We start from the raw sequence: 16,169 nt of genomic DNA, 5'->3' as shown, positions 1-16,169 counted from the left end.
CATGCTCTTCTCACATTTTTGGGGAGCTAAAAAGTCTCTCCTCCTCCCCCAAAGGCATCCAATACATATCAGAAAATGTTGAGAGACAACAGCTTAGAGCTGCCATTGTCCATTCTGCTTTAGTTGGGGACTGGTCCTACTTTGAACACGGGGTTGGACTAGATGACCTCCTGAGGTTCCTTCCAACCCTGATAGTCTATGATTCTACGATTCTATGATTCTACCGGAATGGAGCATTGGTTTATACTGTATTTAAGTGGAGCCCAGAAATGAAGTTTCATAGCTAAAAATAAGTTGAGTGTGAATCTTAGAAATTGCAGACACTTTAATTTCTGAATTCCTGGTACATCTCTAGTCTCATCTGGAGGTGTGAGATAAGAGGCTAAATGCTTTCAGATGATCTTGACTCTCCCTGTTCACCATCCGCTTCATCCATATTGTTTTGTGCCATTCATCAAGTATCCGAAACAGCCCTGTGTGGAAGTTAGTTCCAGGAAACCAGATATTATTTCTGTGTACTGAGATGCTGTGCCAAACATAAGAACATAACATAAGAAAGGCCGTACCGGGTCAGACCAAAGGTCCATCTAGCCCAGTATCTGTCTACCGACAGTGGCCAATGCCAGGTGCCCCTGAGGGAGTGAACCTAACAGGCAATGATCAAGTGATCTCTCTCCTTCCATCTATCTCCATCCTCTGACGAACAGAGGCTAGGGACACCATTCTTACCCATCCTGGCTAATAGCCATTTATGGACTTAGCCATCATGAATTTATCCAGTCCCCTTTTAAACATTGTTATAGTCCTAGCCTTCACAACCTCCTCAGGTAAGGAGTTCCACAAGTTGACTGTGCGCTGCGTGAAGAAGAACTTCCTTTTATTTGTTTTAAACCTGCTGCCTATTAATTTCATTTGGTGACCCCTAGTTCTTGTATTATGGGAATAAGTAAATAACTTTTCCTTATCCACTTTCTCAACATCACTCATGATTTTATATACCTCTATCATGTCCCCCCTTAGTCTTCTCTTTTCCAAGCTGAAGAGTCCTAGCCTCTTTAATCTTTCCTCATATGGGACCCTCTCTAAACCCCTAATCATTTTAGTTGCTCTTTTCTGAACCTTTTCTAGTGCTAAACCACAGCAGAAAGAAGGAGGAGACATAGTCCCTATCCTAAAGAATTTTCTCTCTGAGTAGACAAACAATACAGTTCATATACATAATACACCAGGTGTTAAATATTCTATAATTACTTAGACAGTGAGGCCCAGATCCTCAAAGGTATTTAGGGGCCTAACTCCCATGATTTCAGTGGGAGTTAGGTGGCTAAATATCTTTGAGGACCTGAGCTTTAGGGACAGATTTTCAAAGGGATTTATGTGCCTAAAGAGCAGATAGGTGCTAGTGATATTTTCAAAAGCATCTAGGTAGCTAACTTCCACTGAAATCACGGGAGTCAGGTATCTAACTTGCATAAGGCACTGTACAAACCTCACTAGAAAACCTACATATCTTTGAAAAACTGGCCCTAGGTCACTTTTGAAAAGATGACTCAGGCTCTTAAGTCATTTAGGTGCCTTTGAAAATTTTAGCCCAGTTGACCAGAAGATGAATCTAAAGCAGTGCAATTAAACAGAATCTGAGCTATATTTTGGCTTTAAGCCCTTGGCTTCATTGTGGCCAGAATTCCACTGGGGGAGCACAAACTGGAGTGGGAGAGTTGCACAGTGCACTCCCATGTATCCACACAAGTCCTCTGGGCAGCATGAAGGCATAATGAGGTCTTGGCCCTTGTTTCATCCTACATTTTACTACCACTTGTGCAGAGACTAATATCCCTGGACTAGTAGAGTATCTGCACTCCCCAGCAAGTATGTGGCTGCCCCCTTCACAGAAGCTGCACCCTCTCCTTCTCATTGTCCACCCACGCAAGGCCAGCCATAAACATTAATGCTGGTAAGCTTTGCATGATAAGAATGCTTTAGGAGTGATTTAACTGAGAGGAAAAGGAAATTCAATTCTATCAAGAAAATGTCTCCAAAGAGTAACAACTCCCTAATATCTTGCTCAACATGTGACAGTAACTGCCTCTGTTCCAAACATTTAGTCTCATCAGATAGAGGGAAAGGCTCAGGTCAAATGGTACCACATGAATGAGTTGGTCCAGTCACTGCAGAGCAAGAGAGAAAGTACAATGTCCATGAACATCTACAGTACTTCAATCACTCAGAATTATTTTATCTGATCTGAAACAGTAGGCAAAGCACTACAGCATCTCAGAGCTCTTATGAGGTCTCGAAAGCAGAAGTATTAAACCAAGCTTTTTTTGTCACAAGCTATTTCACAACCAGCTTTTGACTCTCCAGTTCCGTCAGTCGTCTCATCCTCGTCTTCCCTTCAGAAATAGAAAAAAGTTCTCTACAACTAGACATGTATTGGTGAACAGAACTCCTCTTCCTACCACATAGATCTCCCACTGGTGAGAATTCGTAAGTGATAATGCACAAACTCACTCTTCTGGCAAATGGTTGCACATCCACAACAGTGGCTGGTTGCATGTTGATAACTTTTTCTGCTCTCTGTTATGCTGGTGTAGCTAAGGGCAGAATTCACTGCCCCAGAAACAGAAGGTCAGGAGGAAGCAGTGGTCTCAGTCTAAGATCACCAATGCAGAAAGTGTGAGTCAGTTAGATCAAAGAAGCGTTATTGCTGTGCTTAGCTGGGCTCCTTGACTAGCAGAGGTTTAGATCATTCTGAATAGCATGAGGTAACCACATGTATTATGGGGGCTTGTGTCATGCACATACAGAAAGTTACAGGAAATGTTTGCTGCCTTGAAACTGTTACACCTTGAATAATATTTAAATATTTAAATATTTAACTTTACTGAGGTTATGTCCCCACTGCAGAGCCTACACTGGCATTGCTGTGCTGGTATAGTCCCCTAGTGCACACACAGCAGATGCTGACAGAAGGAAGAGTTCTGCCATTGTAGGAACACTCCCTCCCCAAATGAGTTAGAATCATAGAATCATAGAATTCAAGATCAGAAGGTATCAGAGGGGTAGCCGTGTTAGTCTGGATCTGTAAAAGCAACAAAGAATCCTGTGGCACCTTATAGACTAACAGACGTTTTGCAGCATGAGCTTTCGTGGGTGAATACCCACTTCTTCGGATGCAAGTGGTGGAAATTTCCAGGGGCAGGTTTATATATGCAAGCAAGAAGCAAGCTAGAGATAACGAGGTTAGTTCAATCAGGGAGGATGAGGCCCTGTTCTAGCAGTTGAGGTGTGAAAACCAAGGGAGGAGAAACTGGTTCTGTAATTGGCAAGCCATTCACAGTCTTTGTTTAATCCTGAGCTGATGGTGTCAAATTTGCAGATGAACTGGAGCTCAGCAGTTTCTCTTTGAAGTCTGGTCCTGAAGTTTTTTTGCTGCAGGATGGCCACCTTAAGATCTGCTATTGTGTGGCCAGGGAGGTTGAAGTGTTCTCCTACAGGTTTTTGTATATTGCCATTCCTAATATCTGTTTTGTGTCCATTTATCCTTTTCCTTAGAGACTGTCCAGTTTGACCTTCTTTTGGTTAAGGAAAACAAACCGAGCTCCTCAAGTCTCCTTTCATACGACAGGCCTTCCATTCCTCGGATCATTCTAGTGGCCTTTCTTTGTACCCGTTCCAGTTTGAATTCATCCTGCTTAAACATGGGAGACCAAAACTGCACACAATACTCCAAATGAGGTCTCACCAACGCCTTATATAACGGGACTAGCACCTCCTTATCCCTACTAGAAATACCTCGCCTAATGCATCCCAAGACCGCATTAGCTTTTTTAACGGCCACATCACATTGCCTACTCATAGTCATCCTACGATCAACCAGGACTCCTAGGTCCTTCTCCTCCTCGGTTACTTCCAACTGGTGCGTCCCTAGCTTATAACTAAAATTCTTGTTAGTCATCCCTAAATGCATAACCTTACACTTCTCACTATTGAATTTCATCCTGTTACTAATACTCCAGTTTACAAGGTCATCTAAATCAGTTAATTGTGCTGACAAAGGCACGCTGCCATCAGAACAGCTGTGACTACACTGGGGGGTTTGTGTTGCTAGGTGGTGTGTTTTTTTCACACCTCTCACTGATGTAGTTGTGCTGGTATACGTTTTAAGTGTAGACCAGGCCTGAATCCCCTTTGGACACTGAAAGCCCTCGCTGCCCCTTCACCGAAGGCATTTACTCTTTGAAAAGGAATGGCCCTTCTTGCATGTATCTAAAATCACTCACCCCGGACATGGCTGCACTTGCAAATGTGGAGCACTGTGAATTAAACGAGCCCTTGGAGAGCACAGTAGGGAAAGCACTGCAGTCTATCCACACTGTCAGATTCAAGCACACTGGCGTGGCCACTTTAGAAGCTCTTGCAACACCACAAAGAGAGCAGTGCATTGTGATAGCTATCCCAGCATGCAAGTGGCTGCAACATGCTTTTCAAATGGGGGAGGGGTGGAATGTAACAGGGAGTGTGTTGTGTATATGTGGGGGGAAAGAGAGTGGGTTTTGGGGGGGCTGAGAGCATGTCAGAATGCTGTCTTGTAAGTTCAGACAGCAGCAGACCCCTCTCCATCCCGCTTCTCTCTCACACACTCTCTCAAAAGCAGCATTCCACAGTAATGGCTTGCTTTGTCCCAGAGCAGATAAGCATGTCAGCTGTCAAAAACGGAGCTTTGAAAGGGCATTTCTGCATTCCTACAGCAGAGTTCAAATCAATGACAACAGTGGCCACTAACATCTGTTAGTCTATAAGGTGCCACAGGATTCTTTGCTGCTTCCACTTGACTTAAGGGGATTATGGGACGTTTCCAGAGGCCGATCAAAGTGCAGTAATACAACACCTCCTTCACACTGATGCTGGGGTGTTTCAGCCGAGGCACAGCAAGCATTATGCTTCTCGTGGAGGTGGATTACCAGGAGCGCTCGAGCTCAGGGCCGGCTCCAGACCCCAGCGCACCAAGCGCGCGCTTGGGGCGGCGTCCCGCGGGAGGGCGGCAGGCGGCTCCGGCGGACCTCCCGCAGGCATGCCTGCGGAAGGTCCGCTGGTCCCGCGGCTCCGGGGGACCTCCCGCAGACGTGCCTGCGGAGGGTCCGCTGGTCCCGCGGCTCCGGTGGAGCATCCGCAGGCACGTCCGGAGCCGCGGGACCGGCGGCTGGCAGAGCTCCCCCCCCCCCGCGGCGTCCTGCCCTGCTTGGGGTGGCGGAAGTCCTAGAGCCGCCCCTGCTCGAGCTGCAGAGTCCAGGCGCTGTAAGTGCCTTGCCAGTGTGGATGGGTCGTGAGTTAGAGCGCCTGGAGCAGCTTTAATGCGCTCTAACTTGCAAGTGTAGCCAAGCTCCCAGCCACCAGCCAGGAGCATTAACCAAATGCTGCACCATAGAGAGCCTCTCTCATTCCTGGGGCAATTTAGCAAAAGGCCTTTGGATTGACCTTCGTGGAGACTGTTTGAGGGAAGCACTCCAGGCAGAGTGACATTCCTCCATGTGAGCATTTCCTGCTGACCTCTGTATTTATGATTATGTGGCAGGAACTTTTTGTATTCAGAGTACAACGATTTTAACACATGCTCTTGCCTTCCTGGTTCTATACACAGTGACTTGTCACTTTCAAACTTGAACCTCTACAGCCCCATGTGGATATCTATGGCTGGTGTCCGATGAAGTACTGTCCTTTAGTGACCTTGTTTTACCTTTATCAGTGAAGGCAGCTTTGAGGATTTAGTGCCTTTCAAACGTAGCTTCTTTAAACCACAACAACATGCACTGGGCCAAATTTATCCCTGTGAGAAGGAGAAACAAGCCCTCTCTTCTTCTTTGTCAGAATTCCCCGGTACAATTGATTTCAGCTCTGTGGATAATACTCTGTAACACAATATAGTGTATAAGTTATACTGTGTGTTATCAAGTGGGTGGAAAGTTACGAAAGAAGGGGTTGAATGTCATTCTGTTGTTAAATATTTTCTTCAGGAGCAGATCACTTGATTTGCATTTGAAAAGTCTGCAGTTAACCTGGCTTTTCCCATGTGACATAGGCTCCATCAACAGAAACTTCTGAAATGTTTTACATTCATAGTTGTCTGTATCACCGGCAGTGAAGGAAATCACTCACAGGTTCTAACAGAGGTGAAAGATTGAGGGAAAATCAACTCTCAGAATAAAAGCAACTTCCTTCCTGGGAGGAGAGGGCATCTCTGACATCAGTAATGAGACAATCTCTTCCTCCATAATTGCTGCCACAGTTTGAGCGCAGAGAAACATGAGGTTTCACAGGAGCTGCCAGAGCTTCTCCCCAGTCCTCCTATTTATCGGTAAGTCTGGGAAGGGGGAAAAGCAGAAGATACTTAATAGAAAATGTAATAATTGGAGCTTGATAAATCTCAATAGCTACCAGGAAAAAAACAGAGGGAATCATCATGATGTAGAGCAATGGGTACAGGCTCAACAGCCAGGATCTTCTGTGTTCTAATCCCAACTCTACCAGTGACTTGCTGTGCAGTAGTGAGCAGGTCATTTCACATCTCTTTGCCTCAGTGTCTCCATTTTCAAAATGAGTAGGATACTTACCTCATGGAGGGGGACTTAGCTAATATCTGTACAAAGCTTGAAATGTGTTACTCAATATATGTAATATGCCTTTGAAAATATTTTTAATGATTTGTAATTAATTCTTTGTTTCACTCTAGACACAAAGAAGGGAGCAATCCCCAAATCTTTTTATTAGTATTTAATCCAATGGCCTGTATTGTCTGTTTATATAATGGTTTTGTTACAATATTTTACAGGCTAGAATTCTGAGATAGGGTTTATAACAAGATTAGCCCTTACACAGCGCTAGAGCACGGCTCTGTGTTTGCATGAAAGACACTATAAAGAATAGAGTCGTATTACATGGATGTTTCTGATAGCTGGTTAGAGCTGCATAGTAACTATGTGAATCCACCAGCCATTTCCATCTGCTTAGTGGCACAGCCTGTGTAGGAGCCACTGGGCCCTGTGGAAGTGCCTGTGGAGCTGCCATGCCATGGCCAGGAGATGAAGATTATAACTCACATGGAGAACCTCTGTACTAATCCTGTGTTCTTCAGCTTCTCGTGGAGTAGAGGCATTGGCCTTCCATTAATGAAACAGAAAAGTCCATTCCCTGAAATGATGAGTTTACTTGTACTTTTCAATATGGACAGACGCAGCCTAGCCCAGCCCACGGGTGTTATACTAAGACCCTAGAACTTGTTCCAGTCTCTAAGGAGCCTCAGGGTATTTGCTGTTATAAATGAACCAGAGCAGTAGCCTCTTCTTCTATGTATATTGACTCAGAATTGATTGTTCAGTGGATCTCCTAGGAATATTAACGCCTGCATTACTGGTACTCTGCAAAGCGACTGTATAAGATATATGAGATATGAATTTAGCCTTATCTCATCTGTATTGGGTTGTTTTTTATGGGACTTATTGTGATGTCTGGAAAATTAGCATTACAAATAGCATTACATTATCATTTTCTCTCCAGAGACAGGGGATTCTCATTACAATGTGTTTGCCAAATGACACTAGCTGCAGATTTGCACTTGTTTTGGCTGCAGGTAATTTTCTGGTCTCTGTGTGTTTATTGCAGGTGTTTCTTGTGCTCTTCTTGTTGAAGTTCCTCAGGATTCACTCAATGGAACTGTCGGTCAATCTGTCCTTCTCTCTGTCACCTACAAACTCCAGGGACCATTTCACTCTCCATTGGCAATTCAGTGGAATTTCAGCAATACCACCAATGTGCTTGTCACCTACACAGGGACTAACTTCTCTGTCAGTGCTGAGGGGATTCCCACCTGCCATTCTGGCTATGTTTTTATACATCCCTCATATCAAGGTCGCATTATATTTTTCCCTGAAAATGCTTCTCTGCTCCTTCAGAACCTGAGGCTCATTGATGGTGGAGTCTACACCGTCAACTTTAGACTATTGAAAAAAACTAGAGACATTGCATTAACTGTGTCAGCTCCTCATTTTAACAATGGAAACCCAGGTAAGCATACAGAAGTAATTTATAATATCCATAGCATTAAGGGAGACTGACCTATTGCTGGTGCAATCTATACACAGTCATTTGCAATAAGTAATTTTTCCTGTGGGATGTAGATCCAGGGCAAAGCATGAGAACCCAGATGATGTTACAGTCTCTGATATATGTGAAACTTTAAAAGCAGCAGCCCCTTAAACCCTCTTCCTCCAGATAAAACCAGAGATCCCAGACTTGTGGAGTATTTCATGGCTGTAGGTTTATGTACAAAACAGAAAGAAAATATTTTGATTCACCTATCATGAAAATGCGAACAGTTTTTTGATACATCATCAGCTTCAAGTGAAACAGACAGACAGGACCAGATTCTGCACATGGCACCTTGGTTACACAGCTATTTATTATGAATCTAATCCCTGGAGCATGTTTCAGGAGTGTTGATATTAATACAGAGTCTTTATGATTGATCTTCTTCCCTGGGAAAAGTTAACAATCCCTGAAGTCTCCATAGTTTTTAATCTTTCAGTTTCCATTTGCACTGCTGTGGAGGTATTTCCTGAAGGTTTTTTCCTCTGGGTTTTATACTGATTAGTAATTAGTTTGAGGAAATATGAATATTGTTCTTAGCTGAGCATGAATCTGATAGAGAAGGGGTAGTGCCATTTTTTTTTCTTTTTAATTATAGTTTTGGAGCCTGGTAAACCTTAAAACTTGTGTTTGTTCTCTTGGTCAGACCGAAGTATGTCTAAAATGGCTGGCTACATCTCTTTTATGGATAGGCAGTTATTTTAAATAGAAAGACCAATTACAATAATTACTATAAACCACAGTATGTCATGTGACAAGATCCGAGTCAGCCTAATCATGTCACAACCATTTATGATTCTTTATTGTCAGATTCCCGTGTATAACCTAAATAAGATCTAATGACAAACTCCTCTGAGATCCTGATGTGACCCCTACACTTTGCTAGACACTAACGATAAATGTTTACACAATAATATAGAGAATCCTGGCTGCCCTGCTAAAACAATTCAGTGCTAGACGTCCTGTAACTGTGAGAAAAATAAAGTCAGATTTGACTTTCAATATACTGTATGCAAAGTACTGTATTATACTGGCCCACCTGATTCAATTACATGGATTCTTCTTATTACTGCTATTTGTTAAGCATCTAGAATGGGCTTGGTAATGTACAAGACACATAAAAAGGCAGTGGTTGCGCAGAGGAGCCTACAGTGTAAAAGACAGACACATCTGAGACAAGATCCATTGGGGGACCTAGGAGAGGTGTTAGATTAGGATGTGTTCTTCTCTTTTTTTTAAAAGATATATTTTCTTCCTGTCTTTCCCTTTCCCTTAAATAACAATGGGATGGAGAAGGAATTTGACTGATGTGAGTGGGCCTTGTAAATTAACCTTTGGACACTGCAATATTACAACAAATGAATGTAACTCATATGTGTATTCACTGGAGAATACGCTATTGCAGAGCATTATTCCCTCGGAGCATGTAATCTGGCATAAGCCTACAACAAAGCCAAGAAACTAGTTCTAAGGCCTGAGATCCACAACAACAGTTTGCATGGACTCATAGTTTATCTGAGTTGCCCCAAGCATTGCTACCATTGGCTCTCCCTACATGTATGGGTCACACTGTGGAGGCAGAATTCTATACACACACACACACACACATATTACATCATAAATTATATCAGATCTTGAGGGGACTATGCCATGTAAATTGGCTCCTCCTCCTCCTGTCCAGCGGGCTATGTCTCTCTTCCAACCGTGCAGCAAATCTTCATCATAAATGCTGTGCAGGGAGAGGGGAAGGGGAATAAAACTTCATAGCTGCTTACCCCCTGTGTGCAAACTCCCATCCTTATTGCATGATAATCACATCTTTCTGCTCCCTTCTAGACTGCATGAAGGCATGAGAGGCGCACAGAGGCCAGTGTAAGAAAGGGAGCTTTAAGCCACTCTGTGCAGGTTTTCACAGCTTCTCCCCAACTGCTGAGTACAAAAGGTTTTTAGGGCCAACACTCAATCAATTTCTCTTAACTTCAGAAGAACCACTAACCAGTGCACTGAGGGGCCTTAGCCAAAAAGCTTCCTGACCTCTCATTTAGTAACTAGCTGCTGCCTCTAACAAAACCCTAGACTGTGGCTGACATTTTTCCTGTGGAAAAAATTGTATGTTTAAGGCAAACTCTAGCTACTGCTAGATAAAATACACATAGCTCAGAATTCTTGTATTTCTCAGATTCCAGTGACCCTACAGAAGATAACAACCTCGCCATCCCTGGGCACCCAGTAACCTACATTGCTGGAGGCTGCTTTACTTTACTCTTCCTTCTGCTGCTGCTGTTGTGCTGCACGTGGTGCCAGGGTGAGTAAATCAGCTCATTGGTTTCACTTGCTAATATTTGTGCTTTCAGTTCTTCAAAGACATTTTTTAAAGCAAATTCAAAGCTGTATTGGTGGGTTTGGAGGGAGATGGCATCACTCACAGTACAGGGCTGGCTGCTCTTCTATCCCCTTCTTGGTTTGTCTGAGTGAACCCCCTCCTGTGTCAAGCCCATTCACAGACTGGCCCCGCATTACAGCTCCCTGTGCATCAACCGAGCTTACCCAGCAGGTCTGACTGGGCTCAGCCCCTGCAGTTCTTGCCTTCAGGAGTCTGTGATCAGTGGTGCTCAGTAACAAAACATCCTTCTTAAACCAAAGGGGTGCTCAGTGTAAAAACAAGCAAACAAACAAAACACCCTTGAGTGACATAGTTATGTCAACCTAGCCCCCAGCGTAGGCGCAGCTATGTTGACAGAAGAGGCTTCTATCAACATCACTGCCATCGTTCAGAGAGCTGGTGTTTCTACACTGAGCGCTGGTCTGCACCGAAAAGTTACTTCACCATAGCTATGTCTCTGGTGTGAAAAATCCACACTCCTGAGAGAGGGCGTTAAGCTGACCTGAACCCCAATATAGACAGTGCTAGGTGGATGGAAGAATTCTTCCTTTGATCTAGCTACCATCTCCTGAGGAGTTGGATTACCTGCACCAATGGGAGAACCCTTCCCAACACTGTACTAAGTGTCTACACTGAAGGGCTACAGTGGTGCAGCTACAATGCTGCAGCATTTTAAGTGTAGACAGACTGACAAAAACTTCTTCCATCGGTGTAGGCAGCATCTACACTATGGGGTTATGCCAGCATAGCTATGGTGATGTAGCTGTGCCTGTATAGTCTCTGTAATGTGGACAAGCCCATTTAATCTGTTTCTCTTCCATCTCCTCCGGCATGTCTCACTCATAGTCTAAACTTAATATGGCCAAGCTAATCTTCTTAGATCTGAATCTGCTCTCACTTACATTCATTTTACACTGGTCTAACTCCATTAGAGTTGGGGGAAAAATGAAAAATTCATTTTCACAAAAAAAATTGACATTTCAGAGTTGTTTGCATTTGGAAGGGTTTGAAATGGACCCATTTTTCATTGTTTGGAAAATTGTCACTGATTTTTTTTTCAATTTTTTTTTAAATATTACTGCAAGTGCTAGTACCATGGTATCTGTAATTCTGTTGTTTACTCAAAATCCAACTGCATAAGAAAAATGTTGATAGCCATTTTGATATTTTTTTATTTTAAAATGTCACAATGTTTCACAGACACCAAAAAAGTCATTTAGTCTGACCAATTGTCTCCAAAACATTACTTTTCAAAACAATGCCAAATTTCACTTTTCTTTGTGCTACATTGCACGAGGCTTTTTTAAATTTCAGGAAGATCATGAGAATCATCAGTAATTGCCAGCAGTACAGATATTACTTGTATATGCAACATTGAGGGCACAGACTAATCATGTCTATACAATATGAGCACAATCTAACTTATCTCTACTAACTATTAAAGTAAACTTTACAGGTGCAGCTGGATCACAAACAACCAGAATTATAAAGCAAGAGCAGGTAAGAAATAATAAAACTATGACCTGGTACATCTGCATGGAAAATAAACCCACACCGTTTGAGAAGACAGAAAGTAGGATCTGGTTCTAGCTGAATAGTAACCACATGGGGGAATTTCTTTTTGTGGCCAGAACATTTATGTGTGGTTGCGTTTGGAAAATCAACTCTGTGGAAATGGAGTTGAGGGATCCCATTTTGATCATGTCTTGAGAATTTCTTTATCAGATGTGCTCAGCTCGCAAGGAGGATGATAACTTTCCTAACTCCCAGCCCAGTAAACTCGCAGCTGGCTCTGAGAATCAAACTAGGTGCTTTCCATCACATGCATCATCACCGGTGATACAGCTTTTGTAGGCCAACTTATACTCACAGTGCCACTCTTCAGAGTAGACCCAGGCTTCAATGAAACCTGCTCTTCCATCAGATAGTCTGGCTGGATCTAGAGAATAGCATGTGTGTGCTCATATGGAAAGAGGCAATTTTAATTGATGGCTGGCGTTGCACTCATAAGGGAATATCAGGGTTGTATGTACCTGCACCCTGTCCTTTTAAGGGTTGAAGGTCTCCTGAGGAGTTTGAAAACTTCCCCTGGTCTGGGAGCAGAATACTGGCACAATGCATTAATGGGTAATTCAAATTCTGGGCATCCATTAAATGGAGCTCATAGACACTAATATCTGAACTATAAGCAGTAGGGAATAGTCTGGGGACAAGGTTTCCTTCCCATCACCTTCCCCAAATTCCAAGTGTATTAGTTGAAGCTGGGGATGTTATTATATAGTCGCCAGTTACCCCCCACCCCCTGTCCCGATTTTTCACACTTGCTATCTGGTCACCCTACTCAGCATCAAACCCACAGCCCTTCTCTCAGAATCAGTGATCAAAGTGAGACGGAGCTCACCAGAGCTGAGCTCCAGCAAATCTATCGTGCTAAACCCAAACCAGAAACTCTGCTTCCTGCGGATGTCACAGGATGAGAACAAAGAGGCCAAAGGCTGAGAAAAGGAAATAATAGAAATTCGTGTAAAAAATTGAAAGTGAGGCGGAAGGAAGGAGGGTCAGATCAGATCTGCTCTTTGATGCTGCCTGCTCCTCTGTTTCCCTCTTCTCCTCCCTTCCCCCCACTCTCCTGCATATCATCACCCACTCCCTGCTCTCCAGCTCAGCCCTGTGCTCCATCGTGAAATAGTTTTTGTGCTTCCCCATTTACTCCCTGCACTCTGGTCCCTGACTCAGCCTGTGCTACAGCATTAGAGACTTCCTCATTCCTCGGCCTGGCTCCACCTGGCAGGCCTGGACTCAGCCGCTCTGTGAAGCTGCTACTCCCACCCGCTGAAAGTCTGTGTGGTTTTTCTCGTAGCTGTGCGTGGTTTGCAACACGCTCCATTCTGTGCTCTTGTGCTCTCTTTCCCACGCACTGTGCTGCCAGTATCTGCCCTTAAGAGAACAAGCTGCCTGCTGCTGGGGTGGACAAAGTGCTTCATTTTAAAAAACAAACAGCTCAGCCTGAACCTTCCCCTGTTTGCTAAGCCCCCTGGAGTTCTACTCATTCCTTCAGTACGTTACAGTTTGAAGAAGGGGAACCTCTACCCCCATTGCCTTCACTCATGTCTCCCAGATATTTGTCCTTCCCTCTTCCCAGCCCGAACCAAGACTCAGAGTCCACAAGACTGAACTTCATTCTCCCAGATACTTATTCATTTAAAAATGCATCACTGAACCACCTACTGCTTTACGTGATTTAAAGTAATTATTTAAAGAAAGCACAATCCATTATAAGCCACTCAGCTTAGTCTCCACGGTAGACCTCCCTTCATGTTAAGCAAACATCAAATAGCCCACCATTCCCTACTTTCCACAGGCAGGGCTCATGTGATCTCCTTTTATCCAGACCAACTCATGTGCCTCGTAGTCTCATCTTTATATTGATTTTCACTGTAGGTCCAGAACTCTGAGGACTCCCTTGTGGAAAGTACTCTGCATTTACAAAGCACTTACATGAACACTAGCGAAACCCAAGAACATCCTTTGACCAGATCAGAGCCACAGACTGAGTATGCCACCATCGGCTTCTCTGGACGATAACCTAGCCTGACACTGACAGCAGCAGGTTTGGGGAGTGAGAAGTACGTGCTATTCCATTACCAAAGCCATGTGATTGGTGGTTCTGTTGGAAACAAAGGAATTGTTCCTTTTCAGAAACATGGAAACTGAAGGCAGTAAGGAAGGAATGAGGTCCCATGATATTCAGTCCCTGAAATCACCCAAAACTGCCCAGACACTTTCACAGATTTCCTAGGCCCAAGGAAAACGTATTTTAAATATGGAGCAAAGAGTCCTGTGGCACCTTATAGACTAACAGACATATTGGAGCATGAGCTTTCGTGGGTGAATACCCACTTCGTCGGATGCATGTCATATTTTAAATATGTAGAGCTTCAATGGACTAAAACTGAAGAGCTGTCATGATCTCCAGGAAGAGCTAAATTCCCAATTTTGAGCACAAGAAGTGTTGCATGTTTTTGAGCTGGCTACCTCAGGAGCTAAAGTGACTTCTGCTCCCACACCCCTATGCAGGCATCAGTTCTAGCAGAGCTCTGAATGCCTGGAATATTCATTATGCATCAAAAACAGCAATCAGTCCATCCATACAGCATATTCTTTGTTCAGTGGACTGTACACCTGCCATTGTGAAGCATTGGTTAAATATAAAAGAAGCGATTTTCTTTTTTCAGCTGAAAGGACAGCTTTCTAAGGGACATATCTGTATGTTTCTTTACTGTTGCCAACTCATGATTTGATCGCAACACTCACAATATTTGGTGTATATCTTAAAGCCCCAGCTCCTCTGTGAATGCAGAAGAATCTCAGCTTTCAGTTGAAAGAAAGTTTCCAGCTCTCAGGGTTGCACACAAAAAGTTACCCTAGCAACTTAAAGGATAAAAACCCATAAGATCAATAAAAAGAACTCCAAATTTTTTTTTTATTATTATTATTAATCTCAAGTTTTCTATCCCCTTTTAGGATTTTTGAATGTTTGGAGTTGGTAATACAGTTCAATTTTCACCTCTTCATGTCCTTGGGAATGTGGATGGGGATAGATGGAACAGGGTTGTCTGTGCTAGAGGACAGGAATCAAACAGAAAAGTGCAAATTAGGCTCTTTTACAGCAAGGTGCCTTAAACAAATGAATGAAAGCAAATGAAGCAAATGAATAGTTTGAAGGAACTCACGTGAAATTGCAGAACTACTAACTGTGGTATGTAACCTATTGTTTGAATCAGTTTCTGTACCAGATGACTGGAGGATAGCTAATGTGATGCCAATTTTTTTAAAAGGGCTCCAGAGGTGACCCTGGCAATTACTTGTGAAGGAGCAGAGAGATTGCTGCCGGGCACAGCAGGGGTTAAAGAACACCTGTGGGCTCAGCTAGCCCTGCCCCATTATACCAGCAGCCAATGCCAGGCCTGGAGGGGGGAGAAAAGAAGGAAATCTGGCTCAGTCAGGGGCTGACTGGCAAAGAGGCAGGAGCTCTCTGTATGTCTGCTTGAAGGCACAGACCAGCAGCCTGCCTGCCAACACAGCCACTGGAGGCAAGTAAATCTTCCCATGCCAAGGGGAATCTACAGATAAGCCCCAGCTGTGGGGCAACTGGGCTTAGGGTGACCAGATGTCCTAATTTTATAGGGACAGTCCCAATTTTGGGGTCTTTTTCTTATATAGGCTTCTGTTACCCCCCACCCCCTGTCCCAATTTTTCACACTTGCTGTCTGGTCATCCTAACTGGACTAGTGGGGCTATACCCCAAACTAAAAGGACTTGCATAGGAAGCAGGCCAAGAAAACGGGCCCTGAAACCACCCGCCCCCAACCCTCCCCCTCCCCCCACCATGGCTGGGAGAAAGATCCATCTCCCTGTTTAGGGGTTGAGCAACACAGGACCCTGGGCCAGGACCTGAGAGAGAAGGAGGGGTCAAGTCACCCTAAAGCCCCCCTAACCCACGATCTAGCCACTAGGCTCCCTGGCCACTGAGGGCCCTATCACACAGACCATTAAGTCTCACTTCAGTACAAGGCAAATGGATTGAAACTATGGGTACGTCTACACTACAGGATTATTCCGATTTTACAGAAACCGGTTTTGT

The 16,169-nt window shown here is 43.9% G+C and overlaps 1 protein-coding gene across 1 annotated transcript; it reads left to right on the top strand.

Moving 5' to 3' along the window:
- The first annotated feature begins 6,237 nt into the window (after window positions 1–6,237).
- Window positions 6,238–14,862, top strand: LOC120372226. The gene is made up of 5 exons (XM_039489141.1): window positions 6,238–6,355; window positions 7,660–8,061; window positions 10,322–10,447; window positions 11,982–12,025; window positions 13,967–14,862. The coding sequence occupies exons 1-5, from the start codon at window positions 6,304–6,306 to the stop codon at window positions 14,108–14,110; spliced, it is 768 nt and encodes a 255-aa protein (XP_039345075.1). The 5' UTR covers window positions 6,238–6,303; the 3' UTR covers window positions 14,111–14,862.
- The last annotated feature ends 1,307 nt before the right edge of the window (window positions 14,863–16,169 follow it).

This window comes from Mauremys reevesii, linkage group 9 (genome assembly GCF_016161935.1).
Source record: "Mauremys reevesii isolate NIE-2019 linkage group 9, ASM1616193v1, whole genome shotgun sequence".
Lineage (NCBI taxonomy): Eukaryota > Metazoa > Chordata > Testudines > Geoemydidae > Mauremys > Mauremys reevesii.
Note: the sequence above shows the minus strand (reverse complement) of the source record. Positions and strands in the feature narration are given on the sequence as shown.

Excerpts from the sequence above, each read along its gene's own strand:
- LOC120372226 (XM_039489141.1), top strand. The coding sequence starts at position 6,304 with ATGAGGTTTCACAGGAGCTGCCAGAGCTTCTCCCCAGTCCTCCTATTT. Across the intron at positions 6,356-7,659 it reads CCCAGTCCTCCTATTTATCG|GTGTTTCTTGTGCTCTTCTT; the intron begins GTAAGTCTGGGA and ends TGTTTATTGCAG. Across the intron at positions 10,448-11,981 it reads GTGCTGCACGTGGTGCCAGG|GTGCAGCTGGATCACAAACA; the intron begins GTGAGTAAATCA and ends TAAACTTTACAG.